General features: G+C 40.4%; 1 protein-coding gene across 6 annotated transcripts in view; it reads right to left on the reverse strand.

Annotated features, from left to right (window-relative positions):
• Window positions 1-22994, reverse strand: part of Znf326 (zinc finger protein 326) — a 73681-nt gene that overhangs the window by 16466 nt on the left and 34221 nt on the right. Inside the window, exons 1-6 of one of the 6 annotated variants that reach the window (XM_085691544.2) lie at window positions 22620-22685; window positions 19892-19936; window positions 12660-12749; window positions 10317-10477; window positions 10072-10188; window positions 7603-7801 (exon numbers count right to left, since the gene is read on the reverse strand). In XM_085691544.2, coding sequence (XP_085547670.1) covers window positions 7603-7801; window positions 10072-10188; window positions 10317-10477; window positions 12660-12747 — 565 coding nt within the window. In that variant the 5' untranslated portion in view covers window positions 12748-12749; window positions 19892-19936; window positions 22620-22685. Of the gene's footprint in view, window positions 1-7602; window positions 7802-10071; window positions 10478-12503; window positions 12616-12659; window positions 12750-19891; window positions 19937-22082; window positions 22238-22619; window positions 22686-22994 lie in introns of those variants that run through there. The other 5 variants (XM_087908764.1, XM_085691541.2, XM_085691542.2 and 2 more) reach the window with 5 other exon arrangements.

Below are 22994 nucleotides of genomic sequence, written 5' to 3' on the forward strand. Positions count from 1 at the left end.
TGATGTCTTTAATCCATTTGGACCTGAGTTTTGTGCATGGTGATAGATATGGATCAACTTTCATTCTTCTACAGGTTGACATCCAGTTATGCCAGCACCATTTGTTAAAGATGCTTTCCTTCTTCCATTGTATACCTTTAGTTCCCTTGTCAAAAATTAGGTATTCATAGGTTTGTGGGATAATATCTGGGTCTTCTATTCGATTCCATAGGTCGACTTCTCTGTTCTTATGCCAATACCAAGCTGTTTTCAATACTGTAGCTCTGTAATAGAGTTTGAAGTCAGGGATGGTAATGCCTCCTGAAGTTCCTTTATTGTATAAGATTGTTTTGGCTATCTTGGGTTTTTTGTTTTGCCATATAAACTTGATTATTGTTCTCTTAAGGTCTGTGAAGAAGTTTGATGGGATTTTGATGGGGATTGCATTGAATCTATAGATTGCTTTTGGTAGAATTGCCATTTTTACTATGTTGATTCTCCCAATCCAAGAGCATGGGAGGTCTTTCCATTTTCTGGTATCCTCCTCAATTTCTTTCTTCAAAGACTTAAAGTTCTTGTCAAATAGGTCTTTCACTTCCTTGGTTACAGTAACCCCAAGATATTTTATGCTATTTGTGGCTATCGTGAAAGGTGATGTTTCTCTGATTTCCCTCTCTGCTTCTTTATCCTTTGGGTATAGAAGGGCAACTGATTTTTTGGAGTTGATCTTGTACCCTGTCACATTACTAAAGGTGTTTATCAGCTGTAGGAGTTCTTTGGTAGAGTTTTTGGGGTCGCTTATGTACACTATCATATCATCTGCAAATAATGAGAGTTTAACTTCTTCCTTTCCAATTCAAATCCCCTTGATCCCCTTATGTTGTCTTATTGCTATTGCTAGAACTTCAAGCACTATATTGAAGAGGTATGGAGAGAGTGGACAGCCTTGTCGTGTTCCTGATTTTAGTGGAGAGGCTTTGAGTTTCTCTCCATTCAATTTGATGTTAGTTGTCGGCTTGCTGTATATTGCTTTTATTATATTTAGGTATAATCCTTGTATCCCCAGTCTCTCCAACACCTTTATCATAAATGGGTGTTAAATTTTGTCAAATGCTTTTTCAGCATCCAGTGAAATGATCATATGTTTTTTTCTTCCAGTTTATTTATATGATGGATTACATTGATAGATTTGCGTATGTTGAACCAGCCCTGCATCTCTGAGATGAAGCCTACTTGATCATAATGGATAACTTTTCTAATGTGTTCTTGGATTCGGTTTGCCAGTATTTTATTGAGAATTTTTGCGTCAATGTTCATGAGTGAGATTGGCCTGTAATTCTCCTGGGTCTGGAGAGATGGCTCAAAGGTTAAGAGCACTGGCTGCTCTTCCAGAGGTCCTGAGTTCAATTCCTAGCAATCACATGGCGGCTCACTACCATCTGTAATGGGATCTGGTGCCCTCTTCTGGCCTGCAGGGATACATGTAGACACAAAACAGTGTAGAGTGGGCAGGAAGAAGATACCCAGAGACCCAGCCCAGTGTGTGGCACAGTGTGTAAGTATGGGATGGAGAAAAGAGAGAAAGAAGTGCTGTGGAATAATCCTTTTGTACAGTGTGAAGATTGTTACTCAGGCTGGTTTAATAAAAAGCTTACTGGCTGGTAGTCAGACCGAAGTATAGGAAGGACAACCAAACCAAGGACACTGGGAGGAAAGAGGGCAGAGTCAAAGGAGTCGAGAGATACACAGAAAGAAGCAAGATGAACGTCCTGTGTTGAAAGAAGGTACTGCCACACAGCAGAGCGTTAAGAATTATGGCTTAATTTTAAATGTAAGAGTTAGCTAGTAACAAGCCAGTTATTGGCCAAGAATTTACAAGTAATACTAACTTTTAGTGTCAGTTATTTGGAAACTGATAAGCAGGAAAGAAAAGTTCGTCTACAGAGAAGCACAACAGTTTGAGCACCAACTATGAAGAGAAGCGACCTGGAGACGCGAGGCTGGAGAGGAGAGCGTGAAGAAAATGAATACACCACGAAGTCACCTGGGGATACGGTAAGTCCCAGTCTAAGCTGATGCTGAGGGCCACGTCTGGGTCCATGGCCGTGTGGCAAGCAGGGACCACATCACCACCAAAAGTCATGTGGATATCCGTGGTCTAGACTGCTCCTCGGGACTATGTTGATATTCAAGAGCTGCACAGAGCTGGCCCCACCCCTCAATGACTGCAGCACTAGGGAGAGTTGCTCCTACTCTGCCAGCTGCAGCACTCTGGAGAGTGGGCCCTGCACTTCGTCCGAGCAGCACTGTAGAGCTGACTCTGATAGTGTGGATGCAGGGGAGCTGGCAAACTAACCAACTCAGCTACAACCCAGGTCCAATCCAGAACTATGAGTTAACCTACCCCAGCATCCACCCCATCTATGAACTGCTAGAGCATGAGAAGTGGCTGATCCTGCAGATCCAAAGCTGTAGAATTTCCATGACACAGGGCAACAGGATAGCCAAGAGGAGTTCTAGTAAAGATCTAGTATTGATAGTGTAGCAGAAGCCAGAGGCCTTGAACCAGATTAATAACTCATTGCAATGAGTATTTGCAAATAAAAATATATGGATTAAAGAGTATACTGTGTGACTGACTGTGACACATTACAACTTCTGTGACAAGATTTTTCTTTCGTGCTTGTCTTTTCGAGGGGTTGCAAGAGCAGATATAAAGGGGCGGGAGATGAGTGGGTTGGGTACATAATGTGAAATCCACAAAAAATCCTAAGACGTTTAAAAAAAAGATCGACACAGCAAGAAACTCACAATTGTCTTCTGCCATCTGCATATGCACACGTAGATATGCATAAGACACGTTCATATACATCACACACACACACACACATAAAGGGGTGGGCTGGGGAGATATAGCTTAATGGGTAAAATGTTTGCCAAACAAACATAAAGACCCAAGTTTAGAACCCTAACACCCACTTAAAAAGTTGGACAGAAAAAAAAAAAGTTGGACAGGGTGACAGACACCTGTCATCTGAGCACTGGAGAGGCAGACAGAGGAGGAGCTTACTGGCCAACAATTAAACAAAAATTGGTACGTTCCATGTTCACTGAAAATAAATAAACAACTGAGGAAGGTGCCTAATGCTCCTTCGGTCTCCGTGTACATGAACACATGTACAACTCGTCTTCTCCCACTGCACACACACAAACATGTAACGGCTGTGTTTATCCTCCCAGCCCCTGGGAAGTCGCAGCAGGAGCATGCAGAGCTCAGGTTCATCCTCCACTACAAAGCAAGTTGAAAGCCAGTATGGAAAGCATATATTCAAAAATAATCTAATATAAATAATAAATGGGAAAATGATATGAAGCAAATCTGTTATCATCATAACCCTAGGCACAGAAGCAGCTTTAGAAGAAATCCTGTCTCTGCTACTCACTGGTTGTCTGACCTGGGAATCCTATCACTCATCTGTCTGTTTTGTTAGTTGTAGAGTCTGACACACATAACTACCCCTATCAACGTGGTTTAAAAACTATACTAAGTATAGTGCGTGTATGCTCTTTAGCACAGTGCCCGTGTGCAAGAAGCATTCAGTAAACACTAGTTCATGATTAACACCTAACAATTTGGAGCTGGAGAGATAGGTAAGCAGTTGGGTTCAACTCCTAGTATCCACATGGCAGGTCACAACCATCCCTAACTCCACTTCCACGGGAACCAGGTATGCACACGGTACACAGACATGCATGCGAGAAAAACACCTGCACACATAAAATAAAAATAAATGGGGCTGGAGAGATGGCACAGCAGTTAAGATCCCTGGCTGCTCTTCCAGAGGTGCTGAGTTCAATTCCCAGCAATTGCATAGTGGCTCACAATCACCTGCAGTAGGATCTACTGCCCTCTTCTGGTGTGCAGTTATATATGCAGAGAACTCATACATTTATGTGTGTGTGTGTATTATATATATATATATATAATCTAAAATAAATAAGTCTGAAAAAGGCACCCAGAAAAAGAAAAAAACAATTTAAAAAACATTTTTATCAAATTGCATATAGTTACTAATCCTTAATTTAAATGGAGATAAAATGTTGAAAAACAAACACACTGTCAGTTAAATTAAAACCCACTTAGCTGGAAACTATTCTAGACTTTAGTGGGAAGAATTCTTACTATCATCACTTTTCTTCAAAGCAATTCCTTCAACGAGATTTTTTGTTGCAATACAAACAATTTTTCTAGCTGAACTTAAGAAAACTATAAACTTTAACCAAAACAACTTTAAAAATAGTCATTCGTTGTAATTATGGTATCACTTAAACAACAGGGTTTTCTGGAAAAGACAGATAATTTGTTGTGCAAACAATAAAATATACATAAACAAACCTAGCTGATACAGTCTACAACACACCTAAGAGTCACTGTATATACTATTGTATATGCAATCCATTACTGGCCAAAATGTTCAGCACATAACTATATATACTTTTGTGTGAACTGCTAGCTTTTTCTGGGTATATAGCTAAGAGACATATAATTCAGTTTAATCAGCTGAGGAATGCATGCCCTGTTCATAATTTTACAAAAGTGTAGAAATTTCTCCACAACTACCAGGCACATTGGCAAATGTCTGTAATTCCAGTCATCAGGACTGTGGGAGGACTGGTGAGTTGGTGTTTGTGCTGCCAAAGCTTGAGCACTGTGGTAGTTTGAATATAACTGGCCCCATGACCTCATAGGGAGTGAGCACTGTGGTAGTTTGAATATAACTGGCCCCCATGACCTCATAGGGAGTGAGCACTATTAGAAAACGTGGCTTTGTTGGAGTGGGTATGGCATTGTTGGAGGAACTGTGTCACTGGGTGGGGAGAGGGCTTTGAGACTTCCTATGCTCACGATACTGCCAAGTGTATCAGTCCCTGTTGCCTGCAAGACGTAGCACTCTCAGCACCAGCATATCTGTCTGCATGCCACTGTGCTCCTGAACCTCTGAAATGTGAGCCACCCCAATTAAAATGTTTTCCTTTACAAGAGTTGACATGGTCATGGTGTCTCTTCACAGCAATAGAAATCCTAACTAAAACAACCACCTTAAATTGGAAACCATATCAGAGACTACATAGTCAAATACTAAGCCAGCCAGGACTACAGTACATGACCACATCTCCAAAACAGGAGGGGGAAGGAGGAAGTGAAATGGCTCAGCAGATAAAACATTTGTTCTGTAAGTCTGGCAACTTGAATTTATCTTTAGAAACCATGTAAAGGTAGAAGGAAAGGACCAATTCCACCAAGTTGTCCTATGACTTCCAGAAGCTCACTCTCTGAGTAAATCAGTTAATTTTTTTCTAAAGCATTTTCTCCATAGACTTGCTAAAGTTTCTTAATCAATCCTTTTTATTCTAGCCATTCCGGAGGACACAGCATCTAACTGTGGTACTTTTTTGCATTTATCTCATTAGTGATTTTTGGTGAGCTTTACATAAGCTTACTGGCTATTTACATGCCTTTTTGAAGAAAGTTTGTATATATCCATTGCCTATTTTTCAGTTGTTTATGGTTTTTTGGTTTTTGGTTTTTTTTTTCTGTGAGTTGAAGTTCTTTTTTTTTTCTTTATTGATTCTTCGAGACAGGGTTTCTCTGTAGCTTTGGAGCCTGTCCTGGAACAAGCTCTTGTAGACCAGTCTGGCCTTGAACTCACAGAGATCTGCCTGCCTCTGCATCCCAAGAGGTGGGATTAAAGGAGTGCGCCACCACTGCCTAGAGTTAAAAGTTCTTTATATGCTGTGAATACAAGTCCTTTCTCAGATACACAGTTCATGAGGGGTAGAAGAAACAGAGTCTTATCTCCTAAGCTGGCTTCACAGTCACTATCCCACCTCAGGCTCCGAAGTGCTGAGATGACAGGGTACACCACCACACACACAATTTCTTTTCACTGTCTATTAATGGCAGCTTAGAAGCACAAAGTTTTAATTTTGATGCAATCTAGTTTATTCATTTTTATTTGTTGCTCATGCCTTTTGGTGTCCTGTGTAAAAATTCCTTGCTAAATCCAAAATCATGAACCCTTGCCTACGGTTTCTGCTAAAAGACTTCTGAGGTTTGTTCTAAGAAGCAGTTCTTGGTGTTAACTTTGTATGAGGCTAGTCAGCTAGTCCAACACTGGTACGAACTGTTCTCTCCTCCTCTGCATAGTTCCGGCAGCCTTGTTTGGCTCCTTTCCCATTTCTCAACTCTCTCCCACAGCTCCATAGCTGTCAGTCACTGTGTCAGGACCACTCTGGACCAATTGTCCTTGCTCTGAGCTAAGACTGCAGACTGTGACGTGTGAGTTCCTAGTCAGTCCAAAGCATGAGGGCTCTGCTACAGTCCAAATTTAGGAGCTAATACCTTCCGGACAATATGGCTTCTAATCATCTAGCTTTCCCTTAACTTAGATTTCCTTTAATTTCCTTTACCACTCTCTGTAGCTCATGAACTTCTGGATTTTTAAGCTTATTACTAGTGTGTCCTTTCTCTCAGTGCTGTCAGAAACTATCTTATTACCATCTTCATACAGGCTTGAATTTTCCAACACTCTGTAATAACAGAAATGTGATTCTAAGAGAGCTCATCTCCAGAAGACTAAAAAAGCAAACCATTTTCTAGAGGAAATAGTTTTACCTAGTGCCAAGCACTTAAAAAATTATTTGCCTTTGTCCTGGATACAAAGAATTTTGTACATTATGACATAAATACTCCTCTAATAATAAACATAACATCCAAGAAAGGGGTCTGAATCAAAATCATCTGCAAAGCCTTTTAAAAATACATTTTGCTGGGTATACTGGCACACATCTTTAATTCCTTTACTCAGGAGGCAGACAAGTGGATCTCTGTGAGTTCAAGGCCAATGTGGTCTACATAGCAAGTTCTAGGCTACCCAGATCTTGGCGGGAAGGGAGTAATTAAGGTTCCAAGACACAAATTAGAGAAAAATAAACTGACCAGTGATGTGAGAGACTGTGTTTTCATTTTCCAACCAGTGCACATTAATTTTAAAAGTACATTTGGGGGGCTGGAGAGATGGCTCAGAGGTTAAGAGCACTGACTGCTCTTCCAGAGGTCCTGAGTTCAATTCCCAGCACCCACATGGTGGCTCACAGCCATCTACAATGAGATCTGGTGCCCTCTTCTGGTGTGCAGGCACACATGGAAGTAGAATGTTGTATACATAATAAATAAATCTTTAAAAAAAAAAGTGCATTTGGGGACTTGGCAAGCAAGATCAGCAAGGAAAGGCACCTGCCACCGAGCCCAATGACCTGAGTTCAATCCTGGGACCTATAAGGTAGAATGACAGCAGTAACTCCCTCGAGTTGTTCTGACCTTCCACAGGCATGCTGTGGCATGCACATGCCCATATACATACATCATACACATACATACATATATACATATAAAAATACATTTGAATAGCAACAATTGACTAATAACTACATAAGGGGATTCACAGATCTAATTTTCAGTTACAATCACTATGCACTTTTCTATATGCACACTAAAATTCATAAATCGCGTGTTCTGTAATGTAAAGGGCCCTGAGCCGCAGCCAACAGTCTTTGACTTACCAGGTGATTTGCTGAGGTTCATCTTCTCCATAGGTTTTGCTAGCTTAGGTTTCTTGATAAAGGTTCCCCCGGGCTTATTAAATATTTGCATCATTTTTCTTTTTATTCCTCTTGTAGTAGTAATCGGCACACTGGTAGATTTGTTTTGATAGTCAACAATAATTCCAGGTCTATGAATGCTTCCAAAATCACCCATATGCTGTAAATTTGTGAAATCAAGAAACATTAGCATATCAAATAAAATATGGATTAATACAAATTTCTGTCATCTAGTTACTAGTTTTCACCTGAAAATTCTGAGGAACTTAACTGATTTTACATGTCCTCTCTGAGAAAGCACATATAAAAATGTATATATTATTACATGAACTCAAATCCAATGCATTAGTATTCCCAGGATTACAGAGGTGGCTAGGTCCAATTTTTAATTGTTACAATTCAGAATTATGTGAGACCATAAACAACACCATGTGCCTGTCAGAGGGTCACCACTTGTACAGCTCTCTGAAAACTCTTCAGAGTTCCTACTTGACGTTTTCCCATCAAAGACCTTAAAAGAAATCTTTTATTCTACTAAAACCTTGCTTAAAACTAAGATACACAAAGATGATCATATTTGTAGTGTAAAGTAAAAAGAATTCAGAAATGATTTAGGGTTTCTCCCTGTTGGAAATGGGAATGAGAAGCGAGATGGAACATTAGTGTGAAGAGGAGAGTTAGCCCACCCATGCAGCACCTTCCAGGACACACTTCAGAGAAAGAAGTGCACCTGCCAGTCCACTCGCATTTGTACCTCAAGAGACAGGTGATAACCCACACCCCAGAAGCAAGTTTAGACTCTGTGTCCCTTCCTTTTCTCCTGTCATTAACAAAGTCTACTACACCAAGAGGTCACAGCCACAGAAATGTACTCTGCTAATCTTTCTTCAGAAGGTAAAGACTGAGGAGTAATCTGAAGAGATGGACCCAGTGGGAATTGTACAAGGAAGGTTAAAAGAAGAGCCTACCAGTTCATCTACTTGGCTAACAAGGAAAGAAAGAGAACTCCACTCAGAATAGAACGGTAAATACAAAGTACAGGAATACTCAGTTTGATATCAAGAAAACAAAATTGATACCTGAATCCTCATTAAGAAAAAATCCTTTGTCCAAACTATTACACAGCATGAAAGAGGTTAAATGGGTTTCCAAATTTTCAAACTAGAATGTATTTTCAATTTCAAAACCCAAAGCCTACTACTCCAGCTACTTTTAATTAACCTGCAATCATCAAGTATGGTGGACCAACACTGCTGCTTACACATTAATATATGATTACAAATAGCTATCTAACCTAGGATTTTGCATAAATGTCTCCATGTAATTTATATGGACACATCAGAAAAATCTTCATTATGAATATTAAAGGTGCAATGCATTTTACGTAAGTAAAGAGTAACTACCACAAATGCAAAATTTCTACACAAATAAGACAAACTACACTGATGACCAAAGGCTAATGAACAGTCAAAAACACATACCCTACTACAGTTTTTATCAGAATACTTTCTTCTACAAGGAGAATAAACACAGCTGATTTTGAAAAAACATCTTATATTACAAAAATATAAATATAAAATGGTATTTATATGACTAAACTACATAATCCCGTAATCTATGCACCCTTACTAGGTAAAAATTTATCAAGTTATCCAAGACCACAGAGCACAACTGCTTCAATGTATATCCTTTAAATTAAACACCTATTGACCAAAATATTTATCCAGTTAGGCAATAACTTGCAAAAGATCACTTCCTAGGAAGCAACTGTAAACATATATACAGATAAGAGATTCTTTTTCAATAGAGTTAGAGGAAATGAAACAATCACCAACAGGACATACGATAAGAGAGCAAGTTAGCAAACTACTACTGATCACAATCACTCTACCGTCTGTTACATATATCAACAACTTCACCACGCAAACATGGCTAAGCTGCCCTGAGCTACCACTGACTTTTAATCTCTCATGTGTTTAACGGGAAACATGAACTCTGAAGGGATTCTACTTGCTAGAGTTTACTAACAAAGGGTAAATATTTTATTATACATTGCACCTTTAACCTACTCAAAGCTCAAGAAGGGTTCAGTTACCTTTTGCAATAATCCAACAGCTATCTCACCAGCAAAACTGCTAGTGTTAACAAGAAAAAATGCAACTCCTTTTAACCCCTTTTAGACCAAACCTAATATCCTCACCTTTTTCATAAAGGGAGATTTGCCATAACTTCATGAATAATCATCTCACACTGCAACTTATTTTCTGAGGTGCTGGAAAACTTTTGCAGCCAACCTAAAACTTTATGACTCAGCCTCCGCTTACAACACACTGGGACAAACAGTGTTTGTTCTCATTGAAAACCATGGTCTTGAAAGGGTTTAAAAGAGTGACTATTGAAAAGAATCTGAAAAGATTCTGTTGTACTTACTCCTCGGCCTCGGCCTCTGCCTGTTGATGGTCCTCCAAAAGCATCATAGTTTCTGCTTCCAAACGTACTTTCAGGATAAGCAGGCGTTCCTCTCCCCCGAGAGCCTACAGGTGCAGGCTTCATATGGGGTGAAGAAAAACTGCTGTAGGAAGAGTAATTCTCTCTTCCTCTGTCCTCCATAAACCCAGGCCTCAATTTTGAACGGGAGTAAGGTTCTTCCCAGCTAGACCCGCCCTGGTTTCTACCTCCGAAAGAGTCAAGGCTATTCCGGTAGGAGCTCTCAAATCGACCACCATAACTACCTCCGAAGCGGCTTTGTTCGGGTTCATTAAAACCATAGCCAGATCTGTACAGATCTCGCCCACCCAGAGAAGACCTGGAGTCGTAAGACTCATAAGGTCCAAACCTGGAAAAGTTGCACAGTGAGGGAAAAAACAAAAGTAAGCTTACTAATGTTAGACAATTCAAAAGACAAGTTATCAGATGACATTTATCAGCTAAAATTCATTTACACAAGAGTGGTTTGCATAGCTGCGCTTCTGCTCACACTTGATTAGGGCTGGGCAGTCCACACGAGACCAGACAGAAAGCCATCTGAGTCAGTTCTAAATATAAATTGAGTTCAGTTAACCTTAGCTTTAAACTCTGCTTTTTAGCAGCTTTTCTATTTTATTTTAATTTGTCTGTCTAATAATTAAAGCCCAGCCCTAGTCTTAGAAAAGGTTATTTGCTAAAGTTCACCAACTAATTAAACTTTTTTTAAATTCTTCCCTAATAATGACAATTACAAAGCATTTACAACATTTTGGTTTTTTAGGGACACAAAGACTGCATAGATGGGAGGGGGTCTTTGTGATACTGAGTCATCCTTTGCACCTCAATAATCTCTATCACGAAACTGCCTCATTATGACTATAGTAATCAAAGCTGAGGAATTAGGTTATAAAGTTTGGCATCCTGCCAAACTTCAGCCAAGGTCAATCCTTAAATACTCTGAAAGACTAGCAAATCTAACAAATCTAGAAGAATAAACATGTAAAATAGAACATAAAATAAAAGACCACCAATATGTACCCTCTACATATGAATATTCAAAGCAGATGAGAAAGAATGCATTTTATAAGGCCTTCAATTATTTGAAAAAGCATTTCCTATCAAGAAATTATCACATTAAAAACTACTCTAAAAGGTAAGCACACTGTCTCAACAGAAAAAAACAAAACATTTTACTTATCACAAATCCAAAACATGGATTACAGAATTGCTTATTATCTTACAACAGTTTTTAAAAAGCTCACAATTACGCAAGAGATGAATGATAACTACAGAAACCGTTTATGCACAACACACAATGTAAGAGGGCAATAACTGATAAACTGAAACATTTAATGATGTTACATTAGTCAGTGATTTACAGGTCACTCAATAGAAGACACTACTTAATTCTGAAGCCCACTAGTCATATACTATTCCTCCCAACTGCACATTTCAAAGCATTACATAAAGACAGCAATGAACTGTTCGTTCTCATGACTGGACTCTACTATAAACCGCAGTGACACACTTGAAGCACAAAGAAAATAAACATCACTCTAGTCCATCATAAGGAATCCAGGTCCTTCAGTTTATGAAGGACAATGACCTCAAATGTCTAACTAGTTTTACTTTGTATTTAGAAGGAAGTTTTATATCTCAACAAACAGACCCCCCCCTTAAGGTTATTAAACATGATCAGTCCTAAGACCTGTAGTTGTTTAATTAATGTAAGTCTCACAGACTGTCAACAGTAAACTAGAAATAGTCTAGACTGTAGTTCAAGGTGCCCCAATTTTTAAGCACGGTGTTTTGGATGTAAGCAGCAGCTGCCAGTAAACAACCTGGACATGATTTTAAGAACACTTCTACTATTACAATACGCTCTTCAAATTTGCTTTAAAAGTAAACTTAAGTGAAAATCTATCTTAAATGTTTCTTAGAAACTGAAAGCTGCCAGCCTGGTTCAGTTAAAGCCACTCTAGGCAGACTATTTTGCAGTTACACAGTGCCCACATTAGAAAAAAATTCTTCTCAACAATTAAGAAAAATAATTCACAAATAAGTATCTCCAATAACATTTTGAGCAGGACATTTTGACTGATAAGAAATTAAAAATAAAAGAAACTTTTTTTTCTTTTTAAAGTGTCCACTGTTAAAAGAATGTCTTATTCTATTACAGTGAAATAAAAGATAAATAATGTCCTCCGAAAATAATGTCTGCCAATGTGACTATGAAAATTTTTATACCCATTAATTAGCACCTTTAAATATTTAAGGTGATTCAATACTAAACAGCAAAGTTCAAAAAAGCAAAGTATCATAAAAGCCTAAGGAATACTTAATACATCCAGAATCTTATAGTTCTAATTATTTGGCCAAGTGATTAAGCAATTTACCTGCTACCCCCACCACCACCACTGTGATTGTCCATGCCATAGGACTGGTTTAGGTAGGAATCCATGGATCTTTGACCCCCATAGGATCCATGGCCATAGTCACGATCCAGCCCTATAAGAGTTTAAAAAAAAAAAAAAAAATTAAATGATGCTCACCTTTACTGGCACTCAAAAGAAGAATTTTTAGATAAATATCCTGGAATGTCAGACCTCCATAAGATCCAGGGCCATAATCACGATCCATTCCTAAAAGAGTCAATAAGAGATTATGAGTAAAATAAACCATTTTCTTCAGAAAATTTTTTTATTAAACACAATATATTCATACAAATCTAAAGCAATAATTTGCACTAACATTTTAACTCAATATTAAATATAAAAAATAACAAAATGATAATTTCTTAAAAACTATTATTTGCTAACAAAGCTTCACATTTCAAAGAAAAATAAACTATCAACTACAAAATTCTACATTAAAAATATTTTCAGTGCAAGCATATTTAGAGGACTAGAAGTCTACTACTATAATGCCTTGTATCTGGAACTTAGTACTACAGCACAAAAAAATATAATATATAGCTTTATGTATACTATAGTATACTAGGCTCAAAAAGTCAGCATTTAATAAATATCAAGGGTTTTTTTTTTGCCTTAAGTATACTATAATGTAAACTACACTTGTTTTTTGTACTAGTTACTCCCAAAATGTCTAAAAACTCAACTATATTTTCAACTAGAAACATTCAGCTGATACAGATACTGTAGAAAGTAACACCACAAACTAAGACCAATCTTTTGGTCCTGTACCTGAGAATAATACGGCCCCAACAAATACTTCAATTCTCAAATCTTTTGAATAAAAGAAATGAGTGTGAATTTTCATAACACAAATACTGAAGAATTCTAGTGCAGGAGTACACAAACTTATACTAGAAAACTAAAGGTCATAATTTGGTGAGTATAAAGATGAGTATTTAAATGTTTTCTATAAAATCCCTTAAAATGCCTCATTACCACTCATTCCATATTTTTATTATAAATACAACAGTTTTACCTACAATCATTTAATGTTTCTAGTCTGAATAAAGATGGTGAAACTTTACATAAATACTACTCATAACCTTGCCTTTTAAGCCTGAAAGTGACCCTAGTCAAATTTAATCTTTTCACTTTTTAGATTTGCAAACTTAAGTTCACAAGAGGAAATGGGTTTCCCAGAATCATGTAAGTATTGTCCTAGCTAACCTCCTGTTATTTTTTCTACATGAAAACAGTCTTTTTAATTCCAATCCAAGTAACTACTTGGAATCTTTTAATTTTTTGCATCTATTTCAATTACTAAACTATGCAAGAACTTTCACTGGTAGTCATCTTTCTTCTATTTACAGAACCTGGAAACTTCATACAGATTCTCAGTAGTGCACTGCTGGGCTTCATCTTAAATGTCTCTTTTAATGCCTCTTAGAGGAGCAGTTATCATACAATGGTTTGCTGACCAGACATTTCTGAGATCCATGAGGCCAAAACTATTTCTATAAATCACAAGGATATTATTTCTGTTTTCACAGCACACACACTACAAGTATACAAACATTATGGATAACTAGTATTTCAGTACAAATCAAGGAACTATGAAGCACCAGACTAATCTAGCAGTCATTATATTAATGTCAAACACCCAATGAAAAACAACCAATTTTTAAATCACCTTTGTTTTAGAATGTCCTTGACAGAGGAATTAATAATTTTAAGTCCTGGCCTTTGATTCAATTACATCTTTTTGTTTCAATGTGATGAAACAGAAAATGCACAGAAAGCGATTGTGCTACATAACAAAGAATCACAGTTCTCTCCAAGAAAAGTCACTGTACCATGCTTGCTTTATGACTCAAATTAACTACTTTTTTATAAAGAGCACTTTTCAGCAGGAAGACTGAAAGACAAAAACTATGGTTTTCATGGTCCTACAAACTTGGTCAAAAGCCCATGAGTGGGGAGGTAACAGGCCCTAGGAACCTATCGCTTACTGATGGTTTTTATTAAAGGGACTTGGTGCATACCCCGTCTAAATATTTATGTTTATAGTCATATAATGCTGCTTCTCTTACAGCCTTGATCAGAGAAGCTTCTTTACAGTGAGCAGGAGTCAATGGAGAGATTCGTAACTGGTCAAAGGACTGAGCAAAAACAACTGTTGAGTGTCCAACCCTGTAAAAGACTTCAGTATGATTCCCTCCAAGGCTCAGGGACCACTGTGGAAGACAGTGCAGCAGGAAGGTAAGAGCCCAAGTCCCAGGAAGAGTGCTGGAAGTGCTGTCTGTCCCTGGACACAACATGGCAGCTACACTCATCAACTCACAGCAGCTGTGGCTATCTTCACACAACTGAACATGTCAGCAGTCCACCATGGACTGGAGATGAGCTCATGAAGCACCATCAGTAGGCTGAGGAACTACTGGCCGTTAATAGCTGCTCAGGGAGAGGGAGTCTCTTTTTTCCGCGTATCCACTAGTAAGCTGCCCATGCTGCAGGAAATTACCACACACCCACGCTCAGGCAATCCTAGTTAAACTCAATGGGTCCTAGAAGACAGACATGAAAATAGAAGGGGATCTTGGGAAGAAGCGGCACACAGAGAACAGAAGAAATAGAAAGGATAATGGGGTGACTGTAATAGTAAGACATTTGCATCATTATGAAACTGTCAAAGAATAAAATACATTTTACAAACCCATGGTTTTCAGACATGGACACTTAGCAAACATTTTCTCACATATGCATTGAAAATGTTGCTACAAAGAAAAAAACCATTTTCTGCCAACAACAAAAGTCATACTTTAAACTGAAAAAACAAAACTCTTAAAAACTTTTATCTATCACTGTCAACCTGGCAGCTCCCCAATCCTTAGAAGGCTTTCTAAGCAGCTGGTGGCATTCGTATGGATCTTATATTGTACACTAAAACCTGTCACTATTTGGAAAGTCTGTATAATTCATTAATGCAGAGTCAGTCATCTGTTGAAATCACAAGATATTTGATGCAGCATATGCCTGTACCTCTCATACAGAGGATGAATATCAATATTAAATTCTCTGCAAGACCTCACATAAAAAGTAACCCCAACATTAACTTTAGCCAGATACAGAAGCGAAGGTTTAGTTATTTCTGCTAGTCTCTGGGTTAGTGGTAGCTTGTGTCGGCGTCTCTATTGACTCTGAGCACGCACAGACCTGGCCCTCTGCAGAACACCAGCCCAGCTTTTCTGTCTCAGCACTTCCTACTTACTGTGCACACACAGCAACCAGTCAAAGACGGAGGGTCTACCAGCATTAACAGTGTACTTACAGGGAAATAAATTTTCTGGATAATTTTTCTCCCAGGTTGCCAAAATGAATTTTAAAATCATTTTTAAATGTAAATACAAGGACATTATTTCTTTACTATTAAGTGAAAAAATAATTAATAATTTATTCTGCCCCAGTAATTTGAATCAAGTCTATTTACTTGAATCGCTACTACAAAAAATATGCTGAGTTGTGGTATCTGACAAAATCTTGGTCAAAATAACTACCTCGCAGCCAGGCAGAGTAGGCGCATACCTTTAATCCCAGCACTCGGGAGGCAGAGGCAGGCAGATCTCTGTGAGTTCGAGGCCAGACTGTCTACAGAGTGAGTTCCAAGACAGTCTCCAAAGCTACACACAGAAACTCTGTCTGGAAAACCCAAACCCCCACCCAGCCGTGTGCCATCAGGTCCTGAACGAAACCTACTTCTCATGTCCCTGCACCAACAGCATTGCCAGCTACCATAACCTTCACCTAGATCACTCCAGAGTCTAACTGGTTTTCCTGCTTCCATTTTTACTTCCCTTCTGTTTATTCTAAAGATAAGAGCCAGAATAACTGTTACAAAATAAGGCAAATTATGCCCAATGATGTCTTCCCATCTTATGCCAACTTAAAAGCCAAAGCCTTAAAATAACCTGTATGATCCTTTATTAATGGTTTTCTCTATCTTTCTGTCTCTATCTGTGTGTGTGTTTGCCTGTGAGTAGGTGCACACAACTGTGCACACATATGGACAGCAGAAAACAAAAAGTCAAATGTTCTACTCTATCAGTCTTTGCTTCATTCCCTTGAGAAAAGATCTCTCAGTGAACTTTGGAGCTAGGCTGACAGCCAACAAGTCACAGCGATCCTATCTCCACCCCACACAGCACTAGAATTACAGGTGCATGCACACCTTTTACTTGGTGACAGGGATTCGAACTCAGGTCCTCATGCTTACACAACAAGTGCCCTTACCCACTGAGCCATCTCCCCAGCCCCAACTAGTTCTTAAACAGAAACAACTCTCCCACACCACCTCCCTCCTTCCTACAACCCACCAAGGAACACTGAGATGTCTGTAATAAAAAATTCTAGTTGTTACAACTAGGCAGGAGGTGCTACTGACATCTACCACACAGGGATCAAGGATGCTGCTAACATTCTGCAGTGAATGCATAGAACAGACAGACAGATAGACACACACAGGGAAGAACACAGACAGACAGACAGACAGACACACACACACATTACCCTATAATAAAAATAATAGCTAATCCAAACTGTCAATAGTGCCCAAGTAGAGAAAGCATCTACGCTCTGCCCCATCACCTCTGAACCCCGACTACCTTACAACCTCACCTCCCACTCCACTCACAAGGCTCCTTGCTGTTCCAACAATGTACACCCACGTTTCCACTGTTCCTCTACCAGGAAGGCTTTTCCGCTGTATCTGCAGTGCTCACTAAAACACCTCTTCCAGGTCTTCATTTTCATTGATTCTTAGATATAAACAGATCGCCTTTGATTTTTCAATGCCTTCCGGCTACACTTCACCTCTTTAGCCTTATCTTCACACTGCTCAGCAAAAAGAATCTGTTCTGGTCAAACCAGTCTTTGTATTCTCTTTGAAGCTCAGTGTTCTCAGTCCTTTTCCATCTGCTCTTTACTTAAGAAGAGTATGAGTAAGAAAAACACTGTAAACAAATAAAAATCCTCCCCAGTGTGGTGTGGAGAAAATCTGTGTCAGTACCTTTCTTTCAGCAGAAAGACAGGAAACCCAAGGCTAACGATATATTATGGGCTTCATTTGGAATCCATAAATCTTTTATTAGTATTTACTAAAGTCTGTTACATTGTTGGTCCAGACTATGTCAGAGTTGGCATCCTCATTTCCTTTAGTTCTATGCTCAAATGTTATCTTTTTCTTGAGCCAGCAACTGTAAAATCACAGTGCAAACAAATAACCTGTCTTCTCCCTACATTACCTTTTCTCCCCAACAATTTTTATCTTCTAACACAGAGTATGTTTTTTTAAAACTATTTTCTGCATGTTTCATCCCTTTAGACTGTAAAGTAGTTCCACAAAGATTCTGTTCACAGGTTCTCTGTTCCTAACTCTCAGAACATTACCTGGGCACACAGCAAGTACTAAAAAAGTACTATTAAATGAAGTCAAATGCCCTGAAATTAAGTTCCTCATTTATAAAATGCAGACAACTAAGACCTCAAAGTATTTTCAAGTAGTGGACCTTAGCCAAAGGTAAAAGCCAATACCTTTTATTCAAAGTACTCCGCCCACTGCCTAAAATTAAGCACTAAGGGATCTAGGCTACCACCTATACAATATTCACTTAGAAAATGTTTCTAGGGAATTATGACAATGTCTTCTAAGGAGAATCACTACTGGAATTATAGTACAAAAACATAAAATTGCAATATTAGGGATTTTGTAATACATCAGTAATGACATAAACTGACTTATGTGATTCTGAATTCCAAACACTGTCTTTAGGAATCAACTCTAATTCTCCAGGAAAGCCTTCTATCATTCCAAAACCCACTAGCCTTACTTACTCCACTTTAAAATCTTGGATTCATTTTCTACCCATTATTAATAGATTCCACATTCTGTTAATTTCCTACAAGAAACATACTAACATTTTTAAAATGAGCATTATCATTTCTCTCCATTCAAATGTATTCATTTTCTAAAGCCAAATTTCCGGCCTTCAATGTAGCCTAACGTTGACACAAAATCAAGCATCCTCTGTTGATTTCACCATGTCACTGTTCTCAAAAACATATCCTTCAGCACTCACTAAAGACATCCTAGTTTCCATATGACAGCAGCCTTTTTCTCAAAGCAGTATCCCAAGTATCTCTTAATCTTTAGAAATGATAAAGATTAACCATATGCATAAAAATGGGTTTGGAGAGACAGCTCAGCAGGAGAAAGCAAGAGCAGTGCTGCTCACGGGAGGACCCAGGTGTGGTTCCTAGCACACCAAACTGCACCCGACTCCCTGTGACTCAGCTCCAGGGGATCCAATGCCTTCTTCTCAACTGTAACAGTACTGCACATACCTGGTACACATATAGAAAAGCAGGCACATACACATAAATAATACTTTTAATGGCACAGTCTTTGGTGGCACATTTGCTTTGGTTTCATGACTAAACATTTGGTAAAATAGTTGGACTTTTTATTTCTCTGGGAGTCAAAGAAATTTACCACCACTCCCTCATGCCTTTCATATAATGGTTTTGTTTTGTTTTAACCTCCAAACTGTTCTGTGCTTTTTATCTTGTACGGCAGGACTTTAATTCTAATAGCTATCAAAACAACAGGCATGGTATTCACACATCTCTTATGATTACAGCTTATAACAAGCCAACACCAGGTTTCTATTAACAGGATTCTTCATGTATTTCTCTGGACAGTTCTCTATCATTCATTTGGTCACTGAAAACTGGCCTCAGCAGCAAAGCCAACACACATTCCAACAAAAGTGGCACAGAATCAAGACAAAATCCACTTCATCTATCTGTGTAAGTGAACACAAACGTCTGATAAAAGTAACTCAGCCAGTGTCCTGCCGTCAGTCATCCAGAATGTAAAGAAAAGAATTCTAAGTAAAAGAAAACAGATACAAAGTCAAAGAAACCCAACTTCTTCTTCTGATCCCAAGTTCAAAACTATACACAGAATTAGATACCACTCAGGGGCGGAATACTTGACAGCACTCATGAGAGCCCCAGCAAGTGTACATGTACAAATTCTCTCTCTCTCTCTCTCTCTCTCTCTCTCTCTCTCTCTCACACACACACACACACACACACACACACACACACCAGAAAAACAAACACTATAAACAGTATGATATATAACAGTATATATTAAACACTATAACAGTATGAGATTTATGAATCAAGAGAGTCAAAACAATACCTGAAGCAAAGTAGGTCAGTTTTTTGCATTGATACTAGTGCTTTTATAGATATGGAAATATATTTATCCCCTCAACACATTTTTAAAGGAAATTAAAGAGGATACTTACCATTAAAGCCCTGGTAAGTATTCCTGGAAGCAGAGTGTACGTAATCTACGAAGACATTCAACAGAAAGGAATTAGTGCAATGTTAGCACAATCCAAAATCATACTCATCTATTCACAATCAATTTTTAAACATCATTAACTCAATTACAAAAAAAACTCAGGTAAAAATAATTACAAATACCCATTTGGAAAAACACATTGGTCTTTCACTGCCTAGTGGCAATGTAAAAACTAATTTACAGTCCACATATGTAACAGCCAAAAGAGGAGACCAGGACTAATCTACACAGAGAAGGAAAGAAGACTATTATGTATCAAATAATGCAAGAAGGAGGGAGATGCATGTCAGGAGGTGGTGGCACTCGGGAAGCAGGGGCAGGAGGATCTCTGTGAGTTCGAGGCCAGCCTGGTCTACAAGAGCAAAGGAGAAGAGAACGGATCCTAGGGAATACAAACGTTTCAAGGTCAGCGTCTGCTTTACCACTTAATCTGTTCTCCAAATACTTCAGGAGCGTGTCTGAAAAACACACATGCATTTATGTATGAGTGTGTGGGCTGTATCCATCCAGGCAGAATGTTAAAGCCTTTATTTAACTCTACAAATAAAGACTGAAGGAGCAGAATTTAATACAGGGCTTCTGGATATAACCGAACCCTGGCACATAACACAGAATCAGATTCGGACCATTCAACGGCAGCATTGGAGGCTGAGGACGGCAGTTCAGAGACTATTAGCGCTGACACTGCTTATTATTTTATTGTAATGATAATGAATGGTAACTTTGGTATGTTTGCTTTCATTTTCAACTCTCCACAGAAAATGTATTTCCTTACTTACTGTTCCCATTGTCCTCTTCCCACGCGGGGGCACACACAAACACACACACACAAGGTTAACTTCTGGTACCACGTATGCTGGCAGTGTCATCAAACTTTGGTATGGTATGAAAATATAATATAGTTTTCTTTTCGATGTCAGCTCTGGCTACCGCACATAGTTGTGACTTAGAGTCACCTGTATCAGAATGGGTCCCAGCCCAACACTCAAGCACCAACAGGGCAGGACACCATTCTGAAGAGCTGAACTATTTCACAGCAACTGGAAAAAGTACACCAAAAAGGGGGACTGTGTCTCCTTTCCTAGACTTATGTATGACAGCCTTAATTGCTTGTAGCAAACCAAAAATCAAAAGCTCATTCAATGCAACATAAGCTAAGATCACATCTTATTCATGTTAAAGACTAGTTTTGTGTGGAGGCAGAGGCTTCCTTACAAGAAACAAACCGGTTGTATTTAGAAATCCGTACTTGCTCCAGATTACACTCAGTGTAAACTGTCCCATGTCTCCCTAACACTGTCAGTATATATCACTTTATGTTGACACTAGTCCCTATAAAAGTTGAACAAGATTTGATGGTGTCAGATTAACTGTACTTCATGGCCCCAGACAGAAGAAAGGGCTGAGGGAAGGAACGGAGGGCTGAAAAGCATCCTTACGTTTATTTATTCAGGAAGTCCCACACCGGCTGCTGTGCACCGATCTGAACGTGAAGGGCATCCGGGGCTCACTTTGTCAGAATCCCAACCGAAGCAGCATGCACACGCCAGCCCCACCCCCGCCTTAAAAAGTGCACCGGTTCCCGGGACGGTTTCAGGTGAGGCTATTATCACGCAGGTAAATCGGGGCGAGTTATTAAACAGCCCCGTCTGCGGCTACGTGGTCACAACTCGCGGATTCCGGCTCGGGGGGGAGATCGGAGCCCACCCCGATGGAACGCTTGACACTCGTCTCCCCTTGAGAAGCTTCGCACGAGCCCGAGGCGGCCCGCCTGTGCCGAGGTTCGGCTCCACCCGCCACCCGCTCGCGGCCCCCGCGGGCCCGGGCCGCCCCTCCGCGCAAGGCCGGGAAGTTGCGGGCGGCCCTGGGCGAGTCCGAGGACGGAGCCCGGAGGCCACGGAGCTCGCAGCGAGGCCGACCCGTGGGCAGCGGGGGAGGGGGGGTCACCCCCCACGCCAGTTCGGCCGCGGGCCCGCGTGCGGCTTTCGGCCGAGAAGCGTCCGGCCCGGGCCCGCCATCGTCCGCGCGCGCGGCCCACAGAACAAAGCCACACACACGGCCATCTTGAGGCGGTAAACAGACCCCCGGCGCAGGCCCGCGCGCCCCGCCCGCCCGCCCGCCCGCCCGCTCACCGTCCTCGAAGTCCATGCTGGACGCCGCGGGGCTAGCTGATCGTGTCGGCGCTGAGCTGTGCGGCCCGCGGACAGCGTCCTAGACCCGACGGGTCCCTCCAAGGCGACCGGCCCCCTCGCGCGCGCGACCGACAGCGGTGCTACTGGCCTCCCGGGAAGCCGCGGGCCACAGCGAGGCTGGGGGCGGGGCAGGCGGGCGCTGCCAATCGGGGCCGCGCGGCCTCCTATTGGCTGGAGCGGCCAGGTGGGCGGGGCTCTCGCGAAGGGGGCGGGCCCAGCGAGTCCGCTGCCCGGAGTCCCCGGGTAGTGACCCCGGTGGAGCGAGGCGGATGGAAGGTGGGAAGGAACCGCGGAAGGCTGGCGTGCGTGGAGTGTTCTGGAAGGGCTCCGGGTGGCCGGCCATGTTTGAGCCTGGCAAGAGCGGCGGGGTTCCAGAAGGGACTACCTTCCTTTTGCACGGACTAAGCCAATCACAATAGCGACCTTTGGCTTCTTGGCTAAAAACGACCCCGGGAGGAAAAAATTTTAAGTACTCACGAAGTTCCGTCCTTGGAGACACGGAAGACTGGGGCGTGCAGAGGAACACAGGCTGCTAAATACGAAACAATCATAAGACGAACCCAAGACAGGCTGTTAGCCACTGCCGGGTTCTAAGGTGTAAGTAGAACAACTGCGAAAATTGGCAGATGGGAAAGATCTGGCAGGAAGAAAGTAGTCCACAGTTCGAAGGATCACACACACACACACACACACACACACACACACGAAGGAGGGGCTGGATTATTCCGCTCTGGAATTCGTGTTGGGGACAAAAGCAAAGGCATACACTCAGGAACAATATGGTGAACACTATTAGATGTGACTTGAACCACAGTTTTTATTTATTTATTTATTTATTTATTTATTTATTGT

The sequence above is a fragment of the Myodes glareolus genome, chromosome 8, assembly GCF_982192425.1.
Source record: "Myodes glareolus chromosome 8, mMyoGla1.1, whole genome shotgun sequence".
Lineage (NCBI taxonomy): Eukaryota > Metazoa > Chordata > Mammalia > Rodentia > Cricetidae > Myodes > Myodes glareolus.